This window comes from Neofelis nebulosa, chromosome 2, assembly GCF_028018385.1.
Source record: "Neofelis nebulosa isolate mNeoNeb1 chromosome 2, mNeoNeb1.pri, whole genome shotgun sequence".
NCBI classification, from domain to species: Eukaryota; Metazoa; Chordata; class Mammalia; order Carnivora; family Felidae; genus Neofelis; species Neofelis nebulosa.
In genome coordinates, this window is record NC_080783.1 from 204264064 (window position 1) to 204290879 (window position 26816).

A 26816-nucleotide genomic window follows, 5' to 3' on the forward strand; every position below is an offset into this window, starting at 1 on the left:
GAAGAACAGGGCACAGGTGTCTCTTTGCCGTGGCCACTTTGCCGACTCAAAGCTAAGGGCATTTATCAGCTCCCAGGGGGGGTCTTTAGGAGAGAAGTGTCACAGTGATGGCTCAGTGAATCAGGGTGAGTCAGGAGAAGGGCTATTTTGGAGATCAAAACGGTCCCTCCCGGGTGCTGTCGTCAGCAACGAGGGGAAACGCCCACTGACATCTTCCTAACCCTTGATCTACTTCCTGGAACTTTTAAGCCACTGGTTTTGCACAGACACGCTGTCCTGCCACAGCCAGAGCTGAAGAATCAAACCCTGTTGGCCCCGCTCCGGTCTGGGTAATTACGATGACCCACCTAACGTTCCCCTGGGATTTTCAATTAGATATGGGATGCTTCTTCCCAAGCGGCTGTAATCTGTCACCCTCTACCCTGTTAAACAGAGAGTGCATTCCACCCCAGAGGCAACCAGCTGCCCTTTAATGATGAGAAAAAATTGCCCCTTTATCCCTCCCCGACCCTGGGAATCCCTGAGGCAGAGTGAATCGTGCCGGTGCCTGGGAGTGTCCCGAGGGGTCTCGGATGCCTTCCCCCAGTGACCTGCTGAGTCCTCTGCGACATTCATTATTCTCGGGCGATTTGCAAACAGCTCGCATTGGAAGCTGCAAACATACTTTAATCCAGTTGTGGCCAACTCAGAGCCTTTGATAGATGTTTTCTTTCTACGGGGCAGGACCCAGTTGGCTTTTATAACTGAGCAATGAGGCTCATAAAAGCTCCGGTCACAATGCACTGAGGGCTGGCCTGGGTTTGATCCAGCCGGACCTTTGTGATCTGCCCAGCCCCACCTCGCCGTGGAGGGAGCAGCCCTGGACGATGATAAAACTGTCAGGTGGGGCTCAGATGTCTGGGCTCCCCCACTTGCTGCAACCTCTCTGTTTTCCCTACAGTTCAGCCAGTGTCCTGGGAGTAGGGAGGGGGCCTCAGAGATGAGTCACACGCAGTCCCCTGCCATAAAGAGCTGGGCACGTAAGGAGCGTAGGAAACCCAGCACGTTCTGTGTGGAGAAAAGAAGAATGGCTAGAACATCGCGAGGGCTCAGCCACACCGAGCTAAGAGCGTTGACGGATGTCCCCCTTAGTGCCATCCTGGCGCCCCTGCAGGGCACTAACTACTGTTACCTAGAATACAGTGAAGCTGGTGGGGCAGGGAGTGGCATGCAGGTCCGGCTACCTCCAGATCCCATGCTCCTCTCTGGAGCCACAGGAAGAGAGGTGGGGGAGGGGGAGGGCAGTGGCCACAGAAGTTTCCCAGAAGGACATGAGAAGGGAAGAATGATCAGAGTTTGCAGGGACAGTAGGTGCTCCTGGCAGAAGGAATAGCATGGGCCAAGGCGTGGAGTGGCTGAAGACTGAATCTGTGTTGGGTGTTTCTGGAAGGTCAAATGGGAGCAAGGGGCCTAGGGGATTAGGCTGGGTTAGGAGTTTTTCCTTGACTTCTCTCGGGGTCTCTGAGGGTGGATGGCCAGAAGCAGGTGAACAGCCTAGAAGTCCTGGGTGCATTGAGGGCTGAAGGCAGTCTGGGAGGCTCGGCCTCTGCCTCCCTGTCCCAATTCCTGCCAAATGCAGCCACAGCTCGTGCCTTGTCCGTGCCTTTGCCCCTCCTGTTTCCTCTGCTAGAAATGCCCCCTCCCCCACCTTTTCTACCTGAAGAATTCCCTGCTTACTTTTCAGGGCAAAGGTTATCTCTTCTAGGGTAGATTTCTGGGTTCACTTAGTGGGAATCTCTCTCTCTCTCAATGCTGTGTTTTTACCTCTATTCTAACATTTCATGTTTAAAAAAAAATCACATAATAATGCAAGTAAAGAAAACACCAGTTAAACTTCATAACAATCCTGGATGGAAGGTATTATTATCCCCCACTTTACAGATGAAGAAACTGAGCCTCAGGGAGGCTAGGAGACGTCTCTAAGGACACACAGCTGGTGAGTGGGGGAGTGCAGATCCAAACCCAAGTTTGGGTGCAAAGCCTGTACTTCCTTAAGTTGTCACCAGTCACGACTGTCGCTAGCCGTGAATTGTCAAGCCCTTGGGAGCATTCAGGGTCTGTGTCTTAGCACAGAGCTGCACACGTGGCTGGCACTCTTTGTTTATTTTTTAAGTTTTTTGATGTATTTTGAGACAGAGAGAGAGAGTATGGGAGGGGCAGAGAGAGAGAGGGAGACAGAAAACCAAGTGGGCTCCATGCTGCCAGCACAGAGCCCGAGGCGGGGCTCGAACCCACGAACTGTGAGATCACGACCAGAGGTGAAACCAAGAGTTGGACACTTAACCGACGGAGCCACCCAGGTGCCCCTGGCCCTCTTTAAAGGTCCGGGCAGCTGAGCTGTCACAGCTGAGCCTCTCCTGGGCACGCTGACGGAGTGGAGGGCACGGGACCGCTCTAACCCCTCTGGCCAAGAATCCTGATGAGACACGGGCCCAGCCGCCTACAGGCTGTTCCCGGTTAGGAACGTACACACCTCACGGCCTTCTCGAAGATCGGGGCGAGGGCGTGAGCCAGACCGATGGGGTGACCTCATGCAATGGTTGGCTCGTTCCAGCTGCGGCAGTGAGGAATCCAGCCTGTCTCTCAGGGATGCCGGTGACACACTCATCCAATTTCTGGGGGTGCTTTGAAGGGGTGACAGAAGCCAGAACAAGGAGAAGCCAGCTTTTATCTCCGAGGGGAGAAGTGGTTGATCACACACTATAACCAGTTCGCCCATGTCAGCTGGAGGCAAAGAAAGAGGCAATGTTTTCTCTCCTTTTTCTGTGGGCACCTTTGTTCTAAATATAAGCATCCACGCCAGCTGTTCCTCCATTATTAGATGTGAGCCTCCGGCAGATTTACCATGACTTTCAGGGGCCTTCCCTGGCCGGCTGGCCTGCCTCAGGTGACTCTGTGGGGGGTGGGGGGGGGGGCCCTGGCGTCTCTTTCCAGAGGCTGGTCCGTCCTCTAAGACCAAGCAGGAGGCAGTGGCTTCCAGGAGCATCATCATAACAGTGGCCACTTTTATTGAGCACTTACTGTGGGCTCTGCTCGGTCCTTCCATACCTTTCCTCCATTCTTGACCTCCCTTATAAAGAGAGGGTGCGATTTCTCCCTTCTGCAGGCATAGAGAGGTCCAGGGGCTTGTCTGAGGTCCCACAGCCAGTAAGTGGGATGACAGGAATTCAGACGCAGGTCTGCGTGACTCTAAAACTCAAAAAGTCCCCTCTGCCATGATGCCTTCCCCAAATTGCCAGGCCCCGGAGACTCAAGTTCTGGTGTTGTCGTTACCGCTCATTTGCTCGGTGACTTTGGGTGACATACTTTCTCTCTCTGAGTGCCAGTTTCTTTAGCACAATAAGGAGGGTGGATAAGACATCTCTAGGTCCCCTCTAGCTCTCCAAGTTTTAAAAATGTCCTTGCTTCCAGGGCGCCTGGGTGGCTCAGTTGCTCAAGCGTCCGACTTTGGCTCAGGTCATGATCTCGCAACTTGTGAGTTCGAGCCCCGCATCGGGCTCTGTGCGGACAGCTCAGAGCCTGGAGCCTGCTTCGGATTCTGTGTCTCCCTCTCCCTCTCTCTCTCTCTGACCCTCCCCCACTTGCGCTCTGTGTGTGTGTGTCTCCTCTCTCTCTCTCAAGAATAAACATTAAGGGGTGCCTGGGTGGCTCAGTCAGTTAAGCGGCTAACTTCGGCTCAGGTCATGATCTCGTGGTCCGTGAGTTCTAGCCCCGCGTCGGGCTCTGTGCTGACAGCTCAGAGCCTGGAGCCTGTTTCAGATTCTGTGTCTCCCTCTCTCTGACCCTTCCCCGTTCATGCTCTGTCTCTCTCTGTCTCAAAAATAAATAAACATTTAAAAAAAAATTTTTTTAATAAAAAAAAAGAATAAACATTAAAAAAAACTTTTTTTTTTTTTAAATGCCCTTGCTTCCAAAGATGTCAGCAAAAGGTAAGTGTTATGCAGAGGTCTCTTGATTTCCATTCCCACGTCCTGCCTTGCCAGGAAGATACTTAGTAGGATTCGGCCTGCCCGTGCTGGAATGGTCTCTTGACATCTACTAGTCTTGGGATGGCAAATCCTTGGAATTCAGGATGCCTCGTCCCACTTCCTGGCCATGGCAGGTATCACAAGTGGATCACCCATGCTCTTTCCTTAGAGCCCACGCGAGGCCGGAGTTCTCTACACGGAGCCCCAGCCGGGCGCCACCAGGTGATCAGAATTGGCACATGTCTGCCCTCTCTGATTAGTTCAACGACATCATCCGCAACACCGCGTGCTGTCCTGTCACTGTGCTGGGCGCTGCCCTGACTTCTGTGTTACAGATGCCTCATCCCATTGAACCCCGGCGGTAAGCCTATGAGGAAAGTACTGTGAGAACCGCCACTGCGCAGAAGAGAACACTGAGGCCCGGGGGCCCCCGGCTCCCCGGCAGTGGAGCCACGGCCCTGCCCAGCCGCCCCGACGACTCGGTGCTGGGCAGGTCTTGGCCACGTCTAAAAACAACCGTTTCCCCAGCAGACTGCCTGAGCACTGTCTTCACATTTTGTCTCTTTTTGAAGGAGAAACCCCCTCCTGAACTTCTCTGCCCAGCCTTCGCCCCTGCCCCCGAAGCCGCCTCTTCCAGGCCCCGGTCAGTACGAGATCGTGGACTACGAGGGGCCCCCCAGACACTTCACCTCCAGCGCATCGTTTGTGTCCAACACCAGCCGGTGGACAGCAGCCCCATCCCAGCCAGGCCTGCCCGGCCCAGGTCAGAGGATTGTTTTAAATGATTGTAAAAACCAAATCTGGAAGTGTTTGTCATTCCTGGGCCATCAAATGTCACTGATTTATGGGATGTTTGCCAAGAAGGTTACAGAGGTTAGAGTCGATCCGGAAGACTTTTAGGCCTGCGCTTTTGGAGTACGAAAGGATTTTCTTTGAGGTGAAAGGATTCTTGGAGTTAATCCCGTCCAGGGGTTCAAAACCAATGACCGTGAATGTCCGAGAGGCTCGGAGATGGGATCCGGACCCCCAGAGGGGTCTGTGACCCTGAGACTGCCTGCAGATTTGGAGCATGAAGACATTATTATTATTGTCATTATTATTATTATTTTGGAGAAAGGGGCCATAGCACTTTGTCAGATGGGTCAACAATTTCACCGTTCTTGAAAGTACTTAAATCACTGGCCTGATCTGACAGAGTCACCTTATCGCTGGGGAAGACCTGGAGAGCACGTTGTGCACTGAGCCACAGTGGGAGAGTGGCAGGGCAGGGCGCCACGCCGTTTCCCCTCTGTGCCCTGTTGTCGTGAAACAAGCCGGGGACTGTTCACTGGAGCAGCTCCCGTGAGCTGTCGGGTTCCGAGCCCTCTTTGCAGATGGCTGAAGCCGCGGGACCCTGTCGCCTCTGGGACCTTCGTGAGAGCTAATAGCCTGAGGGACCTATTCCTGACCTCTTTGTAGGTCTCTCACAGCCCCGTAGCTCTTTGCCCCTCCCTGACATTGGCCGGAGCTGGTGGCGCTGGGGACTAGACAGCGTGTGCTGGTGGGCAGGCGGTGGGGGAGGAGGAAGGCAGAGCCGGGGTGGCTGCTAGGTCTGTCCAAATCAGTCGTCCAGTGAGCGCTGATGACGCTTCTCCCCTGGGGGACAACAGTGACTTAGCCTGGTGTTACCCCCAGAGGTGTCTGGTAGGGGAGACACCTTCCCCTCCAAACATACCGGTGAGTAAAACGTAAGGTGGACGGGACAGGGAGAGTCATCCTTATGGCTCCAGCCTTGGAAATGGAACAATAACCAAGTCAAGAAGACTGCAGCGGTTTGACCTTGGGGTCACCTGGTCAGTCCAGGCAGGACCCAGCAGGGTGGGGCAAATGTACTCACGCTTCAATCAAGCAGCGGGCTCCCGGAGGCCTGGGGACCGGTGAGGAGGCTTGTCTGACCCTGTTTGGTCCAGGCATCTAGGAGCTTTTCCTGAGTGTCTGCTCCACGCTGCACATGGTGTGGGGCACCTGGCACACGGGTGCAGGCCACGTCCTGCTGCTGTGACCACCTGCATCTAGGTGGGCTTCCCGGAGGACTGGCCTGGGAGTGAGCCACATGCCTGCTTGGCCTCCCGTGGGTGCGGATCTGCCCGGACCCTCGTCGGCCAAATCGGCATCAGTATGAGAGTTTCCAGTCACCCCTGTGTGGTCCTGGCAGCTGGTCTCCTACGGAAAGTGCTTGCAGTTGTCAAGGCTTTCACTTTTCTGGAAATTTCTTTTTTCTTTTTTTTTCTTTCCTTTTTAAAACTAGGCTCCACACCCAGTGTGGGGCTTGAACTCACAACCCTGAGACCAAGAGTCACATGCTCTATGAACTGAGCCAGCCAGGCGCCCTTCTGGAAATTTCTGGACTAAAGAAAAACAAAACCCTATCAAGCTGACACCTTGCTTCTTTAAGAGTATTGTTTTACTCCTTTTTTTTTTTTTTTTTTTTTTGTATCAAATCTGATCGAAAACTCTTTTGTAAATGTTCTCCTGTTAGGGAGTTAAAGGCTGGAAGCTGGGGTTCAAGTCCTGCCTCGGCTGGGCCAATCCCTTCCCCTCTCTGCCTCCCCACTTGTAAGTTGCAGGGACCAGGGCAGGGGTGCCCCGACATCACCAGCTCTGATGTAGAATGCCAGGGGCTTGGGCAACCGGCCTTTTCCCTCTTAATACTGTCTTTTTCTCTCTCTCCCCTCACAGCCACGTACAAGCCAGAATCCCCTGGAAAACAGTCCTTTCTCTACAACGAGGACAACAAATGGATCCCAGTGTTGTAGGGACCTCACACAAGCTCGGGGAGAACGCTGGCCGCCAGCTGCCTCACCCAGGCTCCCCAGGACGTTCATTCAGAGAATGCCCATCTCGTGTGTGACAGACGACGACTTGGAGGGCAGATCTGCCCCTGCCCCCCGTCCCCCGTGGCTGGCGTAGAGCTGGGAGGCTGCGTTTGTCCTTGTCTTGAACTGCCTCCTGGAGATTTGACACCCGCCTCCACTGACTCCAGTGGTTCCCTGAGCAGAAATGAGGGGTGGACAGAGCCCTCCTTGGTTACCTGCCATGCCCCTGCCCGTGCTGGGACGTGCAGTCCTCCCCGCAGATGTAAGAGGTTCCTGAAGCTCAGGCTCGAGGGAGAAGGCTGCCACTGGCAGATTCCCCATCTAGAAGCCTGACGCTGGGCCAGGGCTCGAGGTCCAGACTGTACCTGCTGGGTGGACCACACAGGACTGCGGCCCGGGCACAACTCCCATCCTTCACCCTTGGCTTCCAGGAGCCGGGAAGGCCCAGAGGTGCTTGTGACAGACTCAAGGGGGTTGCCTGGGCCCGGGCCCCCAGCTAAGCCTACGCACCTCACCTTTAGGAAGAGCATGGCCCCAGTCACCGTGGTCACTTGTGCTTGGTACCCACCTTCAGGAGAAGGCCACCACATCCGTTGAGTGGCCCGGCATTCAACAGCACACATGGGCAGGTCGCTGCCGGAGCCAGATCCCTGGAAACAGCATTCCGAGGGAGCAAGGGGGCAGGGAGGCACCGCTTGGTGCCTGCAGGTTCTTTCTTTTACTGGGACTTTCCTATCCCCGGGCCTGGCCTCCGTCTCCTCCCAGGCCTCCTGCTCAAGTTTGACACAGCCTTTGATGAATCTTTTCTGGCCTGCCACGTCCGTTTCCCCTGGCAAGAGGGAGAGATTCCCAAAGAACCAAGGGGGAATAGAAGAAACCACGCATCCCCTCCTTTCCCAAATATTGATGTTGTGGTTCACTTCTGCAAGCGGAAGGCACTGATGCAGCCCCCTCCCCGCTCCCCACGGAGTCCGGGGCCCCTCCCCTGACTTTGCTCTGTGACCAGAGGGTGAGTGGCCTTCCTGTCAGAATGGCCGCTGACTGGCCCCCCCTTTGGGGAGGGGTGGGTGAGGAAGAGGGAGGGAGAAGGATGGAATACCATATCCAATTAAACCGACTTCTTGCGTCTCACCAAAGCTGGCCTTTTTTGTGAACCTCAGATTCCCTCAAGTGCCCGCTGCGTTGGGACGGGCGGGAGGTGGCCTGGGGCACCTCGTTAAGAGCGATGCCACCTGGACCTGGAGGCGGGACGCCCCGTGCTCCCATCCTGTCAGGTCCGGAGCTCCTTCTCGAAGGTAAAGAGTCAGGTTCGAATTCCGGGGCTCAAGGTCGACACTTGCGGGGGCCGGGCAGGCGGCACATGGGGCAAAACAGTGAGGGGCAGGGATGGGGTGTGGGAGCCGAGGCTGCTGGGCTGAAGGGGCGTCCGACACGGCTCCAGATCACTGGTGCCAGATCGGCCCACTTTCGACACAGTCTGGGGAATATTTAAAATGCCAGATCTCCTGATTTGAGACGCGGACAACCACACTGCAACTTCAAATTGCTTGCCGGGGCTAAAGGAGACTTCCGCAGGCCGTCAGTTGTCCACTTGGGTGCTAGAAGTTCTGGAAGACCCTTTCCAAGTTGTACCTTTCTTTGACCCCAGACTCTTGACAACGGGGCCAGATCCCCGCGCCTTGGTTTTTAGCAGACCGTTGGGCTAGAAGCAGCCGGCCTTGGGGTCTGGTCTCTGTGGGCCCGGGGGTCTCCGTGGGGACATGTATGGGAAAACGAGACAGGCCTCTCCTCCCTCTGGGCAGCTGGGCCGAGCACCGGCAGGTGAATACTGCCTCTCCAGAGGAGACCCCTCCAAGTGGGGTCAGGGAAGAGGGGACTCTGGGAAAAAGAGTGGCAGGGCTGCTCGTGGCCAGTCTGAATCTGTGTTCTGTCGAAGACATGATTGGAGGTGAGGCCCTGAGCTCAGAGGGTCTGTCCTGACCATGTCTAGTCTCTCTAAAGGTGTCGTTTGCCGCTCACAGCTCCATCCAGCCCAGGGATTCTCAAACCCTGGCTGTTATCACTTGGGAGGTGTTACACAGACAGCCTTGCCCAGGCCCCAACCTTCAGAGCTCTGATTTAACTGATCTGAGGTAGGGTCTGGGCCTGGGCATTGGTATCTTTTTTTTCTGTTTTAATGTTTATGTATAATTTTTGAGAGAGAGTGAGAGAGAGAGAGTGTGCGAACAAGCAGGGGGAGGGGCAGAGAGAGAGGGAGACACAGAATCTGAAGCAGGCTTCAGGCTCTAGGCTGTCGGCACAGAGCCCGACGCGGGGCTCAAATTCATCGACTGCAAGATCGTGACCTGAGCCGAAGTCAGAGGCCCAACCGACTGAGCCACCCAGGTGCCCCCTGAGCATTGGTATCTTTATTCAATTTCTTAGCAGGGGCATCTGGCCGGCTCAGTCGGTAGAGCGTGCAACTCTTGATCTCAGGGTTGCATGTTCGAGCCCCACATTGTGCACAGGGATTATTAAAATCTTAAAAAAAGTTCTCAGCGTGATTACAATGTGTGTAGTTCGGGCTAGGATACACTGATAGCTGAATAAAGCTGAATAATTTTCCAAATTTTAGTGGGCACGCATATCATTTGGATATCTCGTTAAAGGGCAGGTTCTGTAGGTCTGCGGTGGGGCCTGAGAGCCTGCATTTCATTTTATTTCTTTTTTTTTAATTGAGATATAATTGACCTTATCACATTGTATTCGTTTTAGGTGTAAACATTTCTAACAAGCTGTCGGGCAATGCTGATGTTGCTGGTCCGTGGACCGCACTTAAGGTAGCGAGGGTCTGGTAAATACACTTAATTGCTTAACTCTGGCCGTTTGTTGGCCCGTCCGCTGTTTGCCTATTTTCCCTCCTCCCTCCCCGCGCCCTCCCTCCCTCCTTTCTTCTCATTCCGTCACTTATTCATTCATTCCCTTTCCCCCCATCACTGGCAACTTGCCATCTAGGGGAGAGCTACCAGGAAGGGGATGCCCTCCCCACCGGCTGACAGCCACCTTTCCAAAGTGACTCCTGTTTGCAAAGGACTTTCCTTCACTCCTTTCCCCCCTTTTACTCTTTGGAGCAAGAGACAGTCCTAGAATGGCAGCTGTCAGGCTCAGGGGCTGCCCTTGCCCCCTGACTTCTCTGGGGGCAGGGCTGAATTTCCTCAAGCCCTGCAGGGCTCTCTTTGAGGTCCCCACGGCCTTTCTAGGCACCAACGGCCCTGGTCTCATCACGTGGTGGCTTTGCTGAGGAGAACTGAGCCCTGGTGGCTGCTGGCCACGTGCGGGTATGGAGCTGCCCAGCTCCCTTCCCGAACATTGCAGCAGGCTATGCACGGGTACTGATTCCTTGTGGGTGCTAATTCGGCCAGACACTGCCGGATGACAAAGGCTTCAAGTTCAAGGCCTGTATAATTATGGCCTCTCTAGAGCAGTGGTTCTGGACCTTGACTGCACATTGTAATCACGGGGGTGGGTGGAGTGGTGCTTTAACGAGTTCTGAGGTCTGGGTCCACCCCCAGAAATTCTGATTTAAGTGCTCCAGGGTGGGGTCTGGCCGGTGGGGAGAGGGATAAAAGCTGCCCAGGTGACTCCAGGGTGCAAACCAAGGTCGAGAAGCACCACCCGCCTGCTTCCCAGCCTGCTTCTGGGAGGGGGGCGGGGAGCCGGCAGGAAGCTCTGAAGGAAGGACACGAACAGATGCTGAGCACCTCTGGCGCGCGCGGATGTGCCGGCACTCCGCACGCACTCTGTCCTTCCATCCTCACACGTCATCGTGCTGTCACTTCCCGGGAGGTGTCAGAGCAGCGGCGAGGCCGGGAGTGGACACGGCATCTCCGGATGCCCACAGGGTCCCCTGAGCAGTGCCGTGCAGGCCATATTGGTGGCTGAGGCCAAAGGAAACATCAGTGATGCTGATCCTGGCTTCAAAATTTTGATTATCTTGTTCATCATGGATTTTTTTTTTTTTTTTGCCTTTATTTAAAAAAAAAAAAAAAAAAAGCAACACATTGTGTTGATTTCTCTTGATTACTGAGCTCTTTGGCTCATCGGCCGGACCCTAGTCCTGGTGCGGACTCCAGGCAGGGCCGTGGGAATTAGGACCACAGGCTCTGGCTGTCAGAGCTGAGAGAGGCATCTGCGGTTTACAAACCTTTTAAAAAGTTTTGTTCAGACAGAAGTTTATGGGAAACCCTTACGTGTAAAAGGGGAAAAGCGGGTCTGAAGTCTGGAGGGTCCTCAGAAGCTGCCGCTCTCCCCTCCCCCACCTCGAGGTGGCCTCTGAGACCCAGCGGTGAGCTCTGGGGCTCTAAAGATGATAGTTACAGATGACCGGCGTAGACCCACGCCCCTCATTTCAGAGCCAAAGAAACTGAGGCCCCGAGGTGGTCGTGTGCTAGGAAGCGGGCGAAGGAGGAAGGAAGGGCAGGTTTGTCGTCTGTTCCCTAGAGGGAATAAAGGCCTTGATTTGTAGCCGTCGTCAATGTCTGTGGTGTAAATGCTCCCCGGGCGACGTCCCAGCATGATGTCACTGACCGCGAAGCTGGGAAGAGACGGGAGCACCAGCTTTTGTGAGCCGCTGAGTCAGCAGCGGGGAGAACTGCGAGGCCCAGAGCGTGGGGGGGAGCTGGCAGAGAACGCCGGTCACGGTCACGTGGCTCCCAGCCTGGGGCTCCGCCCGCCGGCGCCCGCGGTGGGGTCCTTCCCGGGACTTCTTCATCTCCAGTCAGTGGTTCTACGGGCTTGACCTTCAACCTGTGGGGCGGCGTGAGACACAGATCTCGACATCAGGCTCCCACTCCCTTCCCGGGGGCACCTCTGCTTCGCCCGTGCCCAGCCCTCGCCACCAGCCTTCGAGCCCAGGTAAAGCACCCTCAGGACAGAGGAGGAGGCGGGCCCAGTCTGCTTTCACCCTCTCTTCCGGGAAGACTTCCACAGAAGGAACAAGTGTAGCGTTTGAGGTAATACATAGGTAGAATTTTATTACTAAATACCACGTGAGTATACAAAATGCATAATTGAATAACAGCTAAAAAAAAATAGTCCAAGAATGTGAAATACACATTTTTTGAAATGATAAAAATGCATCCATGAAAAATATAAAATGTTGCATATATATACAATATATACTTATATATATATATAACATAAATGAAAATTGTAAATAAGAAATGTGTACATCAGTGAACAGGCACGGAAGTTATTTTATACAGCAGCCACTCCAATGAATCAGCTCTATTATTTACAACTTGTATCAAGGAAATCCGGGAGAAAGAGAGTGTTTCCACCATGGTAACATTTAAAAGTTGTTTGCATTGAAAATCAAAAGAGTTTTCAAGTTAATTGACCAAAGGGTAAGGGATCCTCAGTCTGAAGTTGATGGAAGGATCAAGAATGCAGGCCGGACAGGAGTCGAGTCAGCTTTGGGAAAGAGGGTCCACTGGCACCATCTGAACGGCCAACCAGGCGATGGACTGAAAGCAGGGTTTTCCGAGAAGGAGACAGGCTATGGGAACGTTAAGCAGGACGACACTCTTTCTGGCTGGGCGGGGGCTGGCAGGAAGTCCAGGGTAGATTCAAGCATGAGATGGGGTTCAGGTCAGGATACCTCCTGGGTCCCTTCCTGACCTTGACATCCGTGGGTCTGTGATGTGTTTTTCTCAGGGAGGGCATTCAAGTAACAGCACTGGGGCATGAGCAGAGGTTGTGTGCGGCATGGGCCACTCCCCAGGGGGCTCCTTGCCTGGAGCCACCCCACGGGGCCTGAGGGTGTGGATGCTTGGGCCTCACAGCTCCTTCAGGATGATCTGAATCTTGCCATCAAGCTCCCCCATGTCCAGCAGGAAGGCGACGTGGTTGCTGTAGTGCTGGATGATGTTGTTGTCCATGTTGACCAAGATTCTGGAAGAGAAGAGGAGATGTGTCTAGAATGTGGCAGGCCCCTTGTTTCAGGGCTGCTGGGTGACAAGGATGACAGTAACGGTTACCACCTCTTGGGTGCCAACATTTCGGGCACCTCCTGGACTTTCCCTCTGACCGTCAGAACAACAGAGACGGGTATTCACTGTCCCCTGTTACGGCGGAGGCCACGATCCCCAAGTGGCCGAGCCACACCTCCAACCACGGCCACCACTGCGCCAGACCACCTCTCCTAATACACACGAGCGTGGACACTTCGAGCGGCTGACGTGAGATGTGTGGAAGATGCGGTGTTCCTTGGTCACCAGGCCGGACCGAGGACTCGGGCACAAAGCGAGAGTTCAAGCACAAGAGGTGTGGTGGGTGGACCAGTGTGGTTTGGGTTCAGTGGGAGGCTGCATTGTGTCACTCGGATGTGCCCGCCTGAGCCAGAGGCAGGTGCCACACGAGTGCCCTCTCAGTTCCACCCCCACGAAGCTGCAATCTCACAGATGGTACAAGAGACTTGAGGGGCTCCGTCCTCTCTCCCCACACCCTCCAGGCAGGGACCTGGGCCAACCTGAGCGGGACCAAGCCTCCGCGCCGTGGGCCTCCGCAGAGGGTCAAGGCCACGGTGTTAGCCAGAGGACACCCCTCTGGCTGCTGCCTCCCCGATGAAGAGCCCAGCAAGATGTGACCTGACCTGACCACACCAGCTTCCCTTTGTAACGGAGTTGAGTGTCTGCAGCCACTCGTCCATCCACCCCACTAGCGTTTGCCAAGGCCGTTCCGTGTGCAGGGCCTGCGCCCAGCAAGAACAAGGGCCACACAGAGATCCTAGAGCCTGCCCTCCAGGAATTCAGAATCTAGTAGGGCCCGAGAAAATGACTCTTTGTAACCCTATTACTCCAGTGGGTAGAGGGGGAAGCTGAGGCTCAAAGAAGCACAGGCTTCGGTTTCTTTCTGCTGTACCAGTTTTTTAGAAAGAAAAACAAAAACCCTATGAATGTAAATTAGGAAGTGGCATATATAAGGAAGGCAAAATCCAGGGCTGGGAAAGAGTTTAGATGGCCGCAAGGTTGTTTCAAGTGTGGGGGGGGGGGGGGGAGTCGGGGGGCTGAGGATCTCACGTTACTGCTCCCTGCTTCCGGCAAGTAGCTGTTGGCTTTCCAGGGGAAGCTCCGGGGAGGCGGTAGCCTGGTCCCCATCGTCCCCGGGTCTGGAGGATGGAGACCTTGCAGAAGCAGCGAGCCTAAGCCTATGGCCTGTGTCGGGCCGTCTCTGCAGACGCTGCTGCTTCCAGCAAGGAGGTCTGGGCGCAGGCTGCCAGGCCGGAGTGCTGACTGCCAGTGTCTCATTACGGCGCCCCCCTTCCTTAGGTCCTGTCAGCCGTTCCTTCCTTTCACAGAGGGATCCTTGTCCGGGGGCTGCAGGCTGGGAACAGACCGGAGGAGGCCGGGCCTGGGCCAGAGGGGTGAGCGCTTTGCTGGCAGCCGGGTGTGTGATTCAGATAGTGGTATTTACTGGGGGCTTCTAGATGCCAGGCTCTGTGTGCCTTACGTGCATGAACTTGAAGGCTGCCTCCCTCCCACTCCCCTGCCGGGCTCCCCGCGGGCCCCGAGTGCACACCTACACACAAGGGATCCCAGACAAGCCCTCAGACCCCTTCCCTTCAGAGGTTAGTGACAACCGGGCCCTAGAGGCAGGGCTTGTTGGGAACCACTGTCCCAGAATGTGGGCCTCTTGTCCCTTGCCAGCTACTAGCTGTCTTCTGTCCTGGTTCCCCTGAAACGCTTGGCCAGCTGCCGGGAAAACAATGTATTTGTTAATCTTTCAATCACTCAGTGGTGCTTGTAAAGCTGATTGTATCTACTTTTGTCCAGGGGACTCTCAGGAGGGTTCTGTGCAAATAAACTAGGCCATCGATTAGAATTTTCTCTCTTCCTCAGAGGAGGTGAGTCTGACGCTGAGGGAGGTGGAAAATGGGCCCGGCATCTCCTCTCCCCAAGGCGTTTTTGTGGACTCTTCTCATTTAAGCATCTCAGAGGATGCTAGCTCTGAAGTGTTCATGATTGCGGGTGTGGGGGGTGTAGGGTGCTTCTGAAGGGCCGCTGAGTGGTGCCCTGGGCTACGGGGTTAGGCAAATACAAGACTTGGCCACAGTCTTTGTTTGCACATCACTTGGCAGTTAGAGGAACAAGCAGGAGGCGAGGTAAAAAAATGGGTGCATGCACAGGCTGGAGACAGGCCGGGATTCCTTCTGCTGGTTACGAACTACTCTGAACCTCAGCTTCCTCATCTGTAGAATCACAGATGATCACACCGAACTATGCCTGGGACTCATTTAGCCCAGCACCTGGCACACAGGACGTGCTCCACACGTGGACGCTATCATCTACCACAGGGGCTGGGGCATCCTCGCTTGTGTACCCCCACCCCCAAATCACACCGACACGTTTCCTAGCCCCTCAGCGCAGCCTGCAGTGGCATCCGTCAGGGAGGCTGGTGGCCCAGGTGCCGCTGCAGCTGGGGGGCGTGGGCACTGGCACCAAGGGGAAGTAGGGCTGGGCTTGTCTGGGCAAAGCAGGGCCTGCCCTCTGCTATGAGGTGGATTCCGTCCCAGAGAACATGTGAGCCCCAATCTGAAACCGAAACTTGGAAGAAAAAAGCCCACAAAAAACCCTAGGCGCTCATACAACCAAAACCCAACGGATCCTTCTCCAGGGGCTGCAGGACTGCACACACACCCCCCCCCCCCGCCCTTCTGGGGGAGGCTGCTGGGAACCAAAGAGGAGGGAGGGCTAGAGGCCAACCCCCGGGCCTGACTGGACGGGGCCTCAGCCTGGGAACAAAACCTGCCTGGCTTTGCAAAGCCTTCTAAAAAGGAAAGCCCGTAGTCAGTGGCCACGGGGCGATGCCCAAGCACCTTCCAGGGCCGCTAGTAAGTGTAGCTGGAGCTACACCATCTAGAGCAAGAGGATGGGGTCTGAGCTGTGGGCAGAGGGCTGGGAGTGGGTCCTCTGGGCAGGGAATGGCGCTGACAATTCCTCGCTAACCCGAGGCCCCAGGCTGGGCAGGTGCAGGGACTCAGTCCACAAGGGCTGTGAAGGTCCAGCTCACTGGCTCTGACCACGGGACCCAAACCTGGGAAGGCAGTCACCACATGGCCCTCCGTCTCCCCTTGCCAAGGGATCTCCCGGGCAGATAGCAAAGGGTGCTGTGGTGTTTAGCACTAATCCCCAGGAACATATGGAAGGTCCCGCACCGCTGGACCCTCTGCAAGGTAAAGCTTTATTCTCTGCTGCCTCATCCAGACCTGAGCGGGAGGCCTGGGGAGCATCCCCGGGGGGCTCCCTCAAAACCACATCAATCACTACCCCCTTTCCAGACTCATCAGCAGCTTTGCCCTTCTGGGGCCCCCTGACTCGGCCTGTGGCCACATTGCTGGGCCCTTCTGCCTCCACGCCATTACTCTGCTGCTCCTGCTCCTGAATATTCCTTATCACCTCCAAGCCTCAATTTCCCCATCTGTGAAGCATGGGTAATGGGTATCTACTTCATAGTGTGGCTGTGAGAGTTAAGTGAGCTACTCATAGCCCAGTATCTGGCACATAGTCAAGTGAATGGTGGTCACTATCATCATCGTTATAATCAAATCACTTGGCTATCCAGCAGCCTCGGAACTTGGACCTGGGTCTTCTGATCTTTGAACCTGCGCTGCCCCTCCACCTGTGGTCTCTACAAAGACCCTTCCATCAGTCTGCCACTCCTTTCCTTCCTGGTGGTGTTCAATGTCCCGTCTCTGCAGGTGGCCTTGCCTGACTGGGGGCTTTCCACCCAACCCCATACCCCTCATCCTTTCCACGAAGCCAAGTACAAATGCTACTTGGCATGGGCCAGGCAGAGCACACCTGCTGGGAGCTCCCAGAGCCAACACTTTTAGAGGGAAAGGGGCAGGGGCACCTGGGTGGCTCAGTCGGTTGAGCATCTGACTCTTGGTTTGGGCTCAGGTCATGATTTCACAGTTCGTGGGTTTGAGCCTTGAGTCAGGGTCTGCGCTCTTAGTGCAGAGCCTGCTTGGGATTCTCTCCCCACTTTCTGTCTGCCCCTCCCCTGCTCACGTGAATTCTCTCTCTCAAAAATAAGTAAATATTAAAAATTAGAATAAAAAAAATAAAATAGAGGGAAAGGGGCAGCACAGGGGGAATGGGGAGGGAGAGCTGTTATGAGCACTTACCCCCGCTTACATTTCTTGTAGACTTTGTAAATGTTCTCTTCAGGGAACCCATACTTCTCAGAGATCTGGAAGAAAACAGTAGGGGATGTGTTGTCTGCTGCCCAGACTGGATCCATTCCAGCCTTTCATACTAGGACTTTTTATTTCCTGATTCTGAATGTAACATACATCCATACTGTGGAAAAATCCAGAGAGGACAATTTCAATAGTCCCTAATCCTGTTTCTCAGAGATAAACGCTACTGACATCTGGGTGTGCCCTTCCCCATCTTTTGGCCATGTGTACAGATCTTTTATGTTCCACCCAGACGGCTTTATAGAACTGTTTTTAGTTATCACTGTATGTTATGAGCCTTCCCGCATCACAACAGGCTCCTGAAAAACTGCATGTTTAGTGGCTGTAAAATACCCCAAAGAGCAGCCTCCAGGTCCCCAACCTTCGCCTCTAGTCAGAACCACACTGTTCCAGCGGGTTCCACCCACCAGCTGCCGACTTCGGGCAAACTAGCTGGGGAAGCCGGTCGAAGCGCCTACCTCACAGGGGTGCTCACGTGACCAATCTGGCCCGTGTAAAACACCTGGGTCGGTTCCTGGCGGTGGAAGGCCTCCATCAATGCTCACTGTTGTCCTTTTAGAAGGGGAGTGGTGGGGACGCTCCCACCCTGTCGCGAGGGGGATTATCGAAATATTGCCCCCTTCTAGGCAGGAATTACTAACCCCATTGGATGGGGGAGGATGCTGGGCTCAACCAAGGCCCAGCCGGATCCCTGGTCTCCTGCCCCATCCCAACCGTCACGACCCAAATCACGGGTGCTCCTTCTGCAGACGAAGAACCTGCAGCTCCGAGGCCCGTGAGTGTGGCCGTGAGAGCCAGCCCGCTTCTCCCAGACCACCGGAAGTTTCCTCTGGGGCAGATGGGTCTGGTCTGGTCCCAGCGCCACCACCCGGAGGGCAGACTCTGAGCCGGTCACCAGCCTCGGCTTCCTCGTTTGCAAAACGGGCACAATAACGGGGTAAACGCACAGCGTGGTCCTGCGCAGGGACCGAGAAGATTACGTGAAGGGCCCAGTGCGGGGCCTGTGCCCTGGTGAGAGGCTCAGGCAGAGGTTACTCTGCAGTCTGGCATTACTGGCTGCGGCGAGCCTCAGACCAAGGGCTTCAGACTGACGTTCTCTCTGGGCCTTTTAGGAAGAGGGTCAGGTTTGGCTCCTCAGTTATTCTCCGCCCTGCCGGAGATCCCTCCAGTCCAGAAAAGTTCTTAGGCTATTTGTTTTAATGGCTATATGGCTAGAAGCTTCCAGGAGGAAGATCTCCATTCACTCGAAAGGACTTAGGTATTTTCTAACCATAAATTGTACAAAGAAGGCGTAGGCTGCCCCGTGTGGCGGTGAGCTCCCCATTCCTGGAAGGACACGAGTCAAGAGCGGGTACCTGCCTGGGGAGAGAGCTCAAATACCAGATGGGGACCCTTTTAGGTACTGTCCGGCCCAAAGATTCTGAGTCAATATTCAAGTGACGTTAGTGGCCTTTTGTGAGCCCAACTTCTGGGGCTGGTGCCGACCAAGCAGGGTGGACGGGATGTGAAGTGACCAGGAGGGGATAGCCGAGTGGAGAGAGCTTGGGCTGGACGGTAGCTCTGTCACTTCGGCAAGTCGCCCGACCACTGGAAGGCCGTTTCCTTGTGGGAAATGAAGAGATAATGATAGTACCCACTTTTCAGGGTTAAGAGAATATGGTGAGCTAGCAAACGCAGCTTGCTTGACACGATGCCTGGCACATAGTGGGTCTTCAGTAAAAGGAAGCTGGTGCTATTATTAGATTCATTCCTCCACCCCCACCCCCACCCCCACCCCCGCCTGGCATCTTGGACCTGTCTGGCTTTACTCTGTGGTTGGACCTTTAAGCACAGCCGGCCCTGGTGGAGGCTTGTGTTTGCTCGGTTTTAAGCTGAGGCACAAAGCTGCTGTGGGTTTTGTTCAAAGCTCTTTTGCCCGCTCTGGCGATCTGGGGGGTTGGGGAAGGTCTCCTTGCCCAGACACCACCTTTGGCTGCCCCCGCCAGTGCCCCCCAGCCAACCACAGGCGAGAGGAATGAGGCCCCCTGGAAAAGAAAAAAGAGAGTCTCTGGGGCCTGGCCTTTTTGGGTTTCATTCCCATTAAAACAGAAACAGGTTTGCAAAGCCAACAAAAAGCTCTGGCCTGTCAGACAGCAGCCATCAGATTAGGGAGGATTTATGGTGTGTGTGCCTCCCAGGGTGGGGCCAGGGTTCTGGCTTCGAGATAACATCACAGAGGCACGCCCCCACCAGCCAGGCCCGCAGGCCCCCCTGAAATGGGGTGGGACAGGTGGACCATCAGAAAGCCAGGGTTCCAGCATATTCCTTCTCAGAGGCTTCCTGTGGGAAATCAGAACTGTGTAGTGAAGAGTGGGGACAGGAACTCAGAGTGGGGTCCGGCCAGGGCTGGGCGGGGTTCACAGGGCCTCTTACCGCATTCCTCAGCCCCTTCAGGTCTGGCGTCTTCAACATGAGGGCGTCAAACACCTCCTCGGTCTCCCTCCGCACATACAACAGAACTGAGAGGCAAAGGGGTGGCTTTAGTGGTGAGGGGAGGGTCAATGAGCCGGGGAATACCTCATGGGATGGGGGAATCTTCAAAAGTATCATTTCGGGCATTCGATTGAATTCTGCAGGAAAGACAAATCCTCACTGAGGGTCTGTACCCAGATGGGAAATCCCACGGGCTCTGCAGGCCCCCCTCAGACTGTGCTGATCTGGGCAGGTTGGAATCCCTGCTCTATCACCTGCCAGCCAGGTGACCTTGAAGAAGATATTGTTACATCACTGAGCCTCACTTTATCCAAATGGGAAATGGAGGTGGCTCCACCCCCTACTTCACAGGGGTGTTGGGGAATTAATGACATGACATTTTAAACACCAAGTGCGGTACGAGGCTCCGTGCAAGGTTGCCAGAAGCTTTTGATCTTGGCTGCTGGCTGGTTTCTTCCTGATGATCAGCTATAGCCCCCCGAGGTTTGGGCACATCCCCCTCTCCCAGGAAGTTACAGATTTAGGCTGTCAGAGCCAGGAAGCCAGGTATGGAAACCCAATGCTGTTCCCACCCCCAGAAGGGAAGGGGGGGGTTGCCCAACATAATGGACCTGTTGCCTCGGCCCAGCTGCTGTGGGATGCCCAACAAGGGACATGCCCACGAGGCCAGTGGAGGCAGAGGACCTCCGGCTCCACTGTCAACTCTCCAAGCACCCTGCGTGTCACCCTTATCCCCACTCCACCCTCAAGTCGTGGCCCAAATCCAGCTCCAAAGAGCTCCTTGCGCCCTCTCTGCTGGGTGGGTGCCGCCCCGGCTGCCGGGCCAGGATTGGCGTTCGAGGCTTGGGGGAAGGCCCCGTGGGGGGCGGGGGGCCACGCGGTGGGCTCAGAGAACAGATGGGCCGGGAGTGAGGGTACCTCTCTGAAGGTCGTCTTCCTTGGCCTTTTTGGAGGGCAGAGACTCAAACTCCTCAGTGAAGGGTGAGCAGGAGCGCTTCAGAGGCAGCCTGGGGGGTGACAGGGAGGGGCTCGTGAGGAACCCGGGATTTCCCAGAGTTGAAAGGGGCCCCAGATGTGCAGAAAACCCCATGAAGGCAGGCACAGCGCAGGAGGACGGCGGTGAAAGCAGCAGGTTCTGGAGGTGGGACTGCCTGGGTTCGAATCCCACTCACTAGCTGGGTGGCCCGGGATGAGTCTCTTAGTCCCTCAGTGTCCCCTTCTATCAAGTGGGGTGGCAATTAGGTAAGGCCAAGAGTGCTTCATAAAGTTGTGAGGCTGAAGGACGTCACACAAACTGCTTTCAGAACAGCGTGTGACACACAGTTGGGTCTCAGTAAATATGGACTTTTGTTTCATCATCAGCGTGTTGTTCTTTTTCGGGAGAATCCACTCGGATGTGAGGCGGGGAGAGGGGGAAGCGTGGTGGCATTTGGAGGAAGACAGGCTTAGGTTCCAGCCCACCTCTGCTACTTAAGAGCCGTGTGAGCCTGGCCACGTCACTTCACTTCTCTGAGTCTCCATTTCCTCATCCGTAAAGCAGGGCAATAACCCCTGCTCGCCTGGCTGGCTGGCAGGCACTGTGGTTCGGTGTGAAAGCACCAGAGGAAAAGTACCCCTTGTCTATGGGGGAAGAGACTGATATCGACCCTAAGGTGCTTTCTTATGTGTGCTTTTCCTCTCACATGGCCCCCCCATCCCTGCCTCAAGCCCACGAGGCCATCTTTCCATTTTTTCCCTCGGACAGATCTCTAGGCTGACACAGGGGAGGATGGGGCCCTTCGGGGCGCCTCCCTCCCTCCTCAAGTCAGGGAGGGGGTGTGTGTGGACCCCTCAGTTGGTCCTCCAGCACTGTGGCCCCTCCTAACTCTCCAAATCTGTGCTACCATCTCAGAGGCCTTTTCTTTCCCTTTTTACAAGCAGGTGTCTCGCCAGAGATTCGCCCGCTTTTCACATAAAACAAACCCATAAAAACGCAGGCAGTTTCAGTGAGAAAGGAGCGTGAATGTAGCTTGGGGGTTGGGAGCAGAGTCCCATGGCTGCTTCCTCTGTGCCCAGGCCCTGGCTTGGGGGGGGGCAGCACAAGCAGCAGGGGGCCAGGCGGGGGGCGGGGGGGGGGGTGAGGCCCTTACCTGTTGGAGCTGCTCTGACCTGCCGAGGGCACTGCCTGCAATGAAGAGAGAAGACATTCTCCATCACATGCAGGCAGGAAGATGAGAGGGGCCTTCTGCTGGTGGTGGCCTTCGGGGGGGAGGGGGCACAATCTTTGTGGGGGTGAGGCGGGGAATGCGGTTGTGATGGCTTTCCAGCCATTCTGCTCAGATTTAGTCCTCCTAGGTGAGCTGAGATCTTGAGCAGAAAGGGAGCATCCAGCCCAAGTGGAAGGGTCGGGGACTGAGCCTGGAGGTGCTAAAGGAACGCGGCCAGCTCCATGAGCCCCACCTGAGCCCCAGCTCGCCCAGAAGGGTCGGGACTGCACACCATCATGCAGGGCAGTGGAAGCTGAGGCACAGGGGAAAAGGGAGTGGGGGGAAGGGCACTCTCTGGAGGGTTCCAGAGACTGTCTGCGGCAGTCATCACCGGTTCCGTGAGGTGAGGCACCGGGCCTGGTGAGTGCCTCCCGAAGGAACGCACCCAGCAGGAGGCAGAGTCGGGACCGAGCGGCCCCCAGGCTCATAGGTGCGAGGGTGCCTCCCTCTTCCCCACAGAGCAGCCGTCAGCCTGGCCACAGGGCCCTCAATCCCGAGAGCGGTCATCTCCCAACTCGGGGCCTCTGGCTGGGGAGAGACACTAGGGTGACGCGGCCACCTGACTGTGGGGCCACAGAGCGCTTCCGGCGGGGCAGGGAAGGGAGGATGGTGGGCGCAGGAGGCCTTTAAGTGTGGACCACGGGCCACATCCGAACTAGCTGCTCTCGGGGCACCTGGGTGGCTTAGTCGGTCAGGCAGCTGGCTGTTGGTTTCGGCTCAGGTCACGATCTCACGGTTCGTGTCTTCGAGCCCCATGTCGAGTTCCATGCGTGGAATTCTCTCTCTCCCTCTCTCTGATCCCTGCTCCTATTCTCTCTCTCTCTCTCTCAAAATAAGTAAATCAACTTAAAAAAGAAAAAAAGAACTGCCTGCCCTTTCCGTTCCAGAATCTCTTATTGTTCGAGGTCAAGGCACTGAACACATCTTGGAGGGCAAGGGCTGTTTCTGCAAACAGTCCCACCTACACGGAGGGACCTCAATGGCAGGAAATAGTCAGATTGTTTAATATGGAAGCAAACTACTAGATAGGCTCTGGAGTCTCGATTCTGCCACTGAGCTATGGTGTGGCCTTATCTGGAAAGTGGAGAGGACAGCGGTGTCTGCCTCACAGGATGGCTCACTGGCCTGAGAGGTGGTACAGTTAGAATTCCCGGGCGTGGCTTCGAAAGCCGAGGTGCCTGCGTCCACACTCTGGCTCCGCTATGTACCGTGTGGTTTTGGTCTCCGCCTCAACGTCCAGCCCACAAGTCCAGGGAGAGTCGCAGTATGGTTCTCCCGGGGAGGTAGTGAAGGTTAACGCAGCCGGCGCCTGGACCGTGCTGACAGCGGCACCTGGCGCACAGCGAGCGCTCGCGGGCACTGCCGCGACCATCGTGATCCACACAGCTTTGAGTCGGCTGCAATCCAATTTGGGGCTCAGAAATTCGGACCCTCCGTGTGTGCCCCAGGTGTGAACGCTTTGGTGGTTATGAAGTCCCTTTCTTCGTTAACCTTCTTCTCCCCAGTAGAAAAGTTTCACTAATGTTACATATGGATGTATGTCCACGTTTTTAATCCCCTGGGATTCAATACAAGTATTTGCATCTTGATGTTTAAAAAAAAGCCAGGGGTGGGCGGGGGAACACGCCTGGGTGGTTCAGTCGGTTAAGAGTCTGATTCTCGATCTCGGCTCAGGTCACAATCTCACGGTTCGAGAGTTCAAGCCCTGCATCAGCTTGGGACTCTGTCTCTTTCCCTCTCTCTCTGCCCCTCCCCCACTCACTTTCTCCCTCAAAATAAATTCATTAACTTAAAAAGGTATATACATTGGGGCCTATAAACATCTAAATCGGTCTGTTAGTGGCTGAGTGGTAGGTTTCTCCTTTCTGGTCTGTGCTGATCAGACCCCACCCAGGGGCCGAGACCCTCTCTGGCCCAAGACCCTCACCCCTCCGGGACGCTGCAGGCTGGAGAAGTGCACATTAGGGATGAACAGCACCGGTGGGGTCTCCAGGTCAGCCTCAGGCCGCAAGTAGGTGGTCTCATTGCCCCTGAAGCCAGACAGCAGGCAGCCCTTCATACCTGCTGGGAAAAGGAAGGCACTGCGTCCGAGGCCCCTCTGTTCACGTCCCAAGCCTCTGCCCTCTAGTCTCCTTCTCCCCTTCACCCCAGGCCAGCCCAGCCCCTGACTCATCCCCACTGACCACTGTTGCTGGAGTCGGGGCACTTGACCTTCCTCCGGAACTGCTTTCGTTCATCATCCCGCATTTTCCTTTCTGCTCCCTGCCGGGAAGAGGGCAAAGGGGGTCACCCAGGGCCTTGGGAGGGGTTGGCTGCTTTGCATCTTAAATCTGGACCAGCCATACAGTGCTGCTTTCTTTCCAAAGTGAGACCGGGAGATGGGAAAGCACCAGCTCCCAGCCTATGCGGCCCAGCCCAGCCTTGTCTGAGGCCAGTACAGGCCACAAGAGAGAAACAGATGTGGAGAGAGAGGAACAGAGAAACAGAAGAGGGAAGTGGAGTCAGAGAGGGATGCGAAGAAGAAAGAGAAACATGAGAGAGACAGACACAGAAAGAGACGCGGAGAGATGCTGAGATCTAGAAAGAGATCTTCAGAAAGAGACAGAGATGAGAGACAGAAGCACAGAGAGCCCGGGGAAAATGCACACAGGGGCCAAGGCAGACAGTGACGAGCACACAGAGGAGAGAGGTGTTTGGAGAGCAGGAAGCAGAGACGGACCGGCACACCCCACGCGGCTGGGGAGGACGTGAGGGTGGGGCTGGCCCTCCTCCCCGCCGGGGCCCAGCAGAGGGCCCGTCCACCCCAGCCACCTTGTCACAGAAGATCTTGATCTGGCAGACGGCGCGGTGCACCAGGCGCTCAGCGCCCGAGCCACAGTCGTAGGTGTCGATCTGCAGGTTCAGGGGGACGCCCTTCACCCCCTTCTGCGAGGAGAAGTCTGTGCTGAGGCAGTTGACACCAATGAACACCTGGGGACACACAGGGGAGCTGGATAAACAGCCTGCGCTGGCGGCCAGCCCTGCCCTCCCACAACCGCCCTGCATATTGAGCCTGGGAAACGGCGCCCCTGGGAGGCACCTGCCATCACCTCTTTTCCAGATGGACAGACTTGTGCCCAGGGCAGCGGGCCAGCTTTCCCCAGGGGACACGGGGGGTGCATGGAGCACCTAGTGGGCCTGGCACACAGTGGCCTGTCGTGGGGAGTGGGACGGCTGGGGTCTCAACCCAAAGCCTCCCGCCCAACTCTGACGGCAGTCTGGGGTGAGTCTCAGCTGGGCACTCCCTGCCAAGCTCGCCTGACGACTGTCTGCCTGACCGACTCCTCCGTGGGGCACCAGGGCCAGACCCCGCTCCAGACTGGCCACTGTTCTCTGGGACATTTCCCTCGGAAATGGTCCTGACCTGCACAGGTAGGGGTGGGGTGCGGTGCCTGAGCAGATCCCCTTCTTTCCTCGGCTGTGGGGGGCCAGGCCCCCGGGCGCATGCCTGACATACCTCCCCCTCAGCCAACTCAGCCCTAATGCAGCTCCCACCCAGCTCACACCTGAGAGAGACCCAAGCCTGGGGGCTTAAGAGGCTGTGAGAAAAATCCCAACCGAAACCCTCCTCTCCCTTCCTACGAAACTCTTTCCCCGCCTCCCCAAACTGGAGGCCCCAGTCCCTCCTCTGGCCCCTGGCATCTGTTTGAATAATAATAATCCCTCATGTTTGTGCCTCCTTTTGTGTTTTCGGAGCCCCTTCAGCTCCATTTCCTCCAGGCGGCCTGGACCGTTCCATGAGGCAAGCCGGGAGACAGGACCCAGCTCCCCCGCTTGTCTAGGCCAGAAATGTTCTTGCCAGGGCTGGACTCAACTGTGGAATGATAGGGCAGGCCTGGCCCAAGGAGGCAAAGGGACCCAGTCCCTGAATGTCACCCAGTCCCTGAGTGTCAGGCTAGTGCCCTGTCCACAGTGCCGGCTCTCCAAACAGAAAACCAGGGCACAGAGAGGCCCAGAAGCACACGGAAAGTTGGCCTTAGGCACCAAATGGCTGGTATGAAAGAGTCACCAGAGGCTCCATTTTCAGGCCTCTCCAGTGGGTCTGGCGCCGGGCCCATCTCTTAGACACGCATGATCCCATGGAATAAATCCCCACCCCAGCCCCAGGAGGTGGACTCCTTTCCCTCCTTACGGACGCGGGAAACCATGTAACGGATCTCAGCCTCATCTACCCGACTCCAAAGCATTTCTCCTGCCACACTGACGGCCTGCAAGTCAGGGAAGCTGGTGTCCTCGGTGGCTTGCCGTGTGACCTTGCACGAGGCTCAGTTCTCCCATCTGGTGAGTGGGTGGATCGGATTCGTAACGGCAGCCACCGCTTAGGTGCCAGACTGTGCTCTACTGTCGCTTATCTCCCGTGATCCTCCCGTCAACCTCTCAGTGGGTGCTACAACTGCACCCCAATTTGATGGCCGAGGCGCCGGTCCGAGGTCACGGAGCTGGAGGTAGGCCTAGCCCTTCTGGCTTTAGAGCCAGTGCTGTGTGCCCTGCCTCCTCCGTAGGCGCCCCCATCAGAGCGGCTGCCACAATCCCAGGTGCCCACCTGGGGACTTGTGAGTGACCAGCCCCATCACAGCCACACACTGACCTTGGCCTCCTCGTTGACATTCCACACGAAGGACAATGCATTATAGGCCACCTCCTCGATGTGTTGCACGGTGTTGAAGTTTTCTTTGCAGTCGGCTGAAATCACAGGAGACCAGGAGAGTCAGGAGGAAAGGGGTTTGGGGACGTGGTGGGGAGGTGTTTGTACTACCTTCCCCAAGAACCATCCCTCGATTGGGGTTGGGGGGGGGCAGGGGCAGGTGAGCAGGGGAAGGAAGGAAGCTGGCGTCCTGATTGCTGTGCCCTGAGTTGCACATGCAAAAACTGAGGTCCAGCCTGGGAAGCAGATCTGCCCACACCCCACAGAGAATCCCTAACTCTGCCAACTAGGTCAGGGCCCTCATGATTTTGG

General features: G+C 55.9%; 2 protein-coding genes across 12 annotated transcripts in view; one reads left to right on the forward strand and one right to left on the reverse strand.

Annotated features, from left to right (window-relative positions):
• STPG1 (sperm tail PG-rich repeat containing 1) overlaps positions 1-7998 on the forward strand; it is a 56150-nt gene extending 48152 nt beyond the window's left edge. For 8 of the 9 annotated variants that reach the window (XM_058718623.1, XM_058718621.1, XM_058718622.1 and 5 more), the window contains 2 exons: positions 4580-4770; positions 6726-7998. In XM_058718623.1, the coding sequence (XP_058574606.1) occupies positions 4580-4770; positions 6726-6802 (268 nt within the window). In that variant the 3' untranslated portion in view covers positions 6803-7998. The remainder of the gene's footprint in view (positions 1-4579; positions 4771-6725) is intronic. The other variant, XM_058718627.1, reaches the window with a different exon arrangement.
• Positions 7999-11847: 3849 nt separating this feature from the next.
• Positions 11848-26816, reverse strand: part of GRHL3 (grainyhead like transcription factor 3) — a 34684-nt gene continuing 19715 nt past the window's right edge. For 2 of the 3 annotated variants that reach the window (XM_058718632.1, XM_058718635.1), the window contains exons 8-16: positions 26448-26542; positions 24632-24790; positions 24004-24082; positions 23748-23884; positions 21704-21738; positions 20493-20581; positions 19515-19600; positions 17028-17092; positions 11848-12793 (exon numbers count right to left, since the gene is read on the reverse strand). In XM_058718632.1, coding sequence (XP_058574615.1) covers positions 12679-12793; positions 17028-17092; positions 19515-19600; positions 20493-20581; positions 21704-21738; positions 23748-23884; positions 24004-24082; positions 24632-24790; positions 26448-26542 — 860 coding nt within the window. In that variant the 3' untranslated portion in view covers positions 11848-12678. The remainder of the gene's footprint in view (positions 12794-17027; positions 17093-19514; positions 19601-20492; positions 20582-21703; positions 21739-23747; positions 23885-24003; positions 24083-24631; positions 24791-26447; positions 26543-26816) is intronic. The other variant, XM_058718633.1, reaches the window with a different exon arrangement.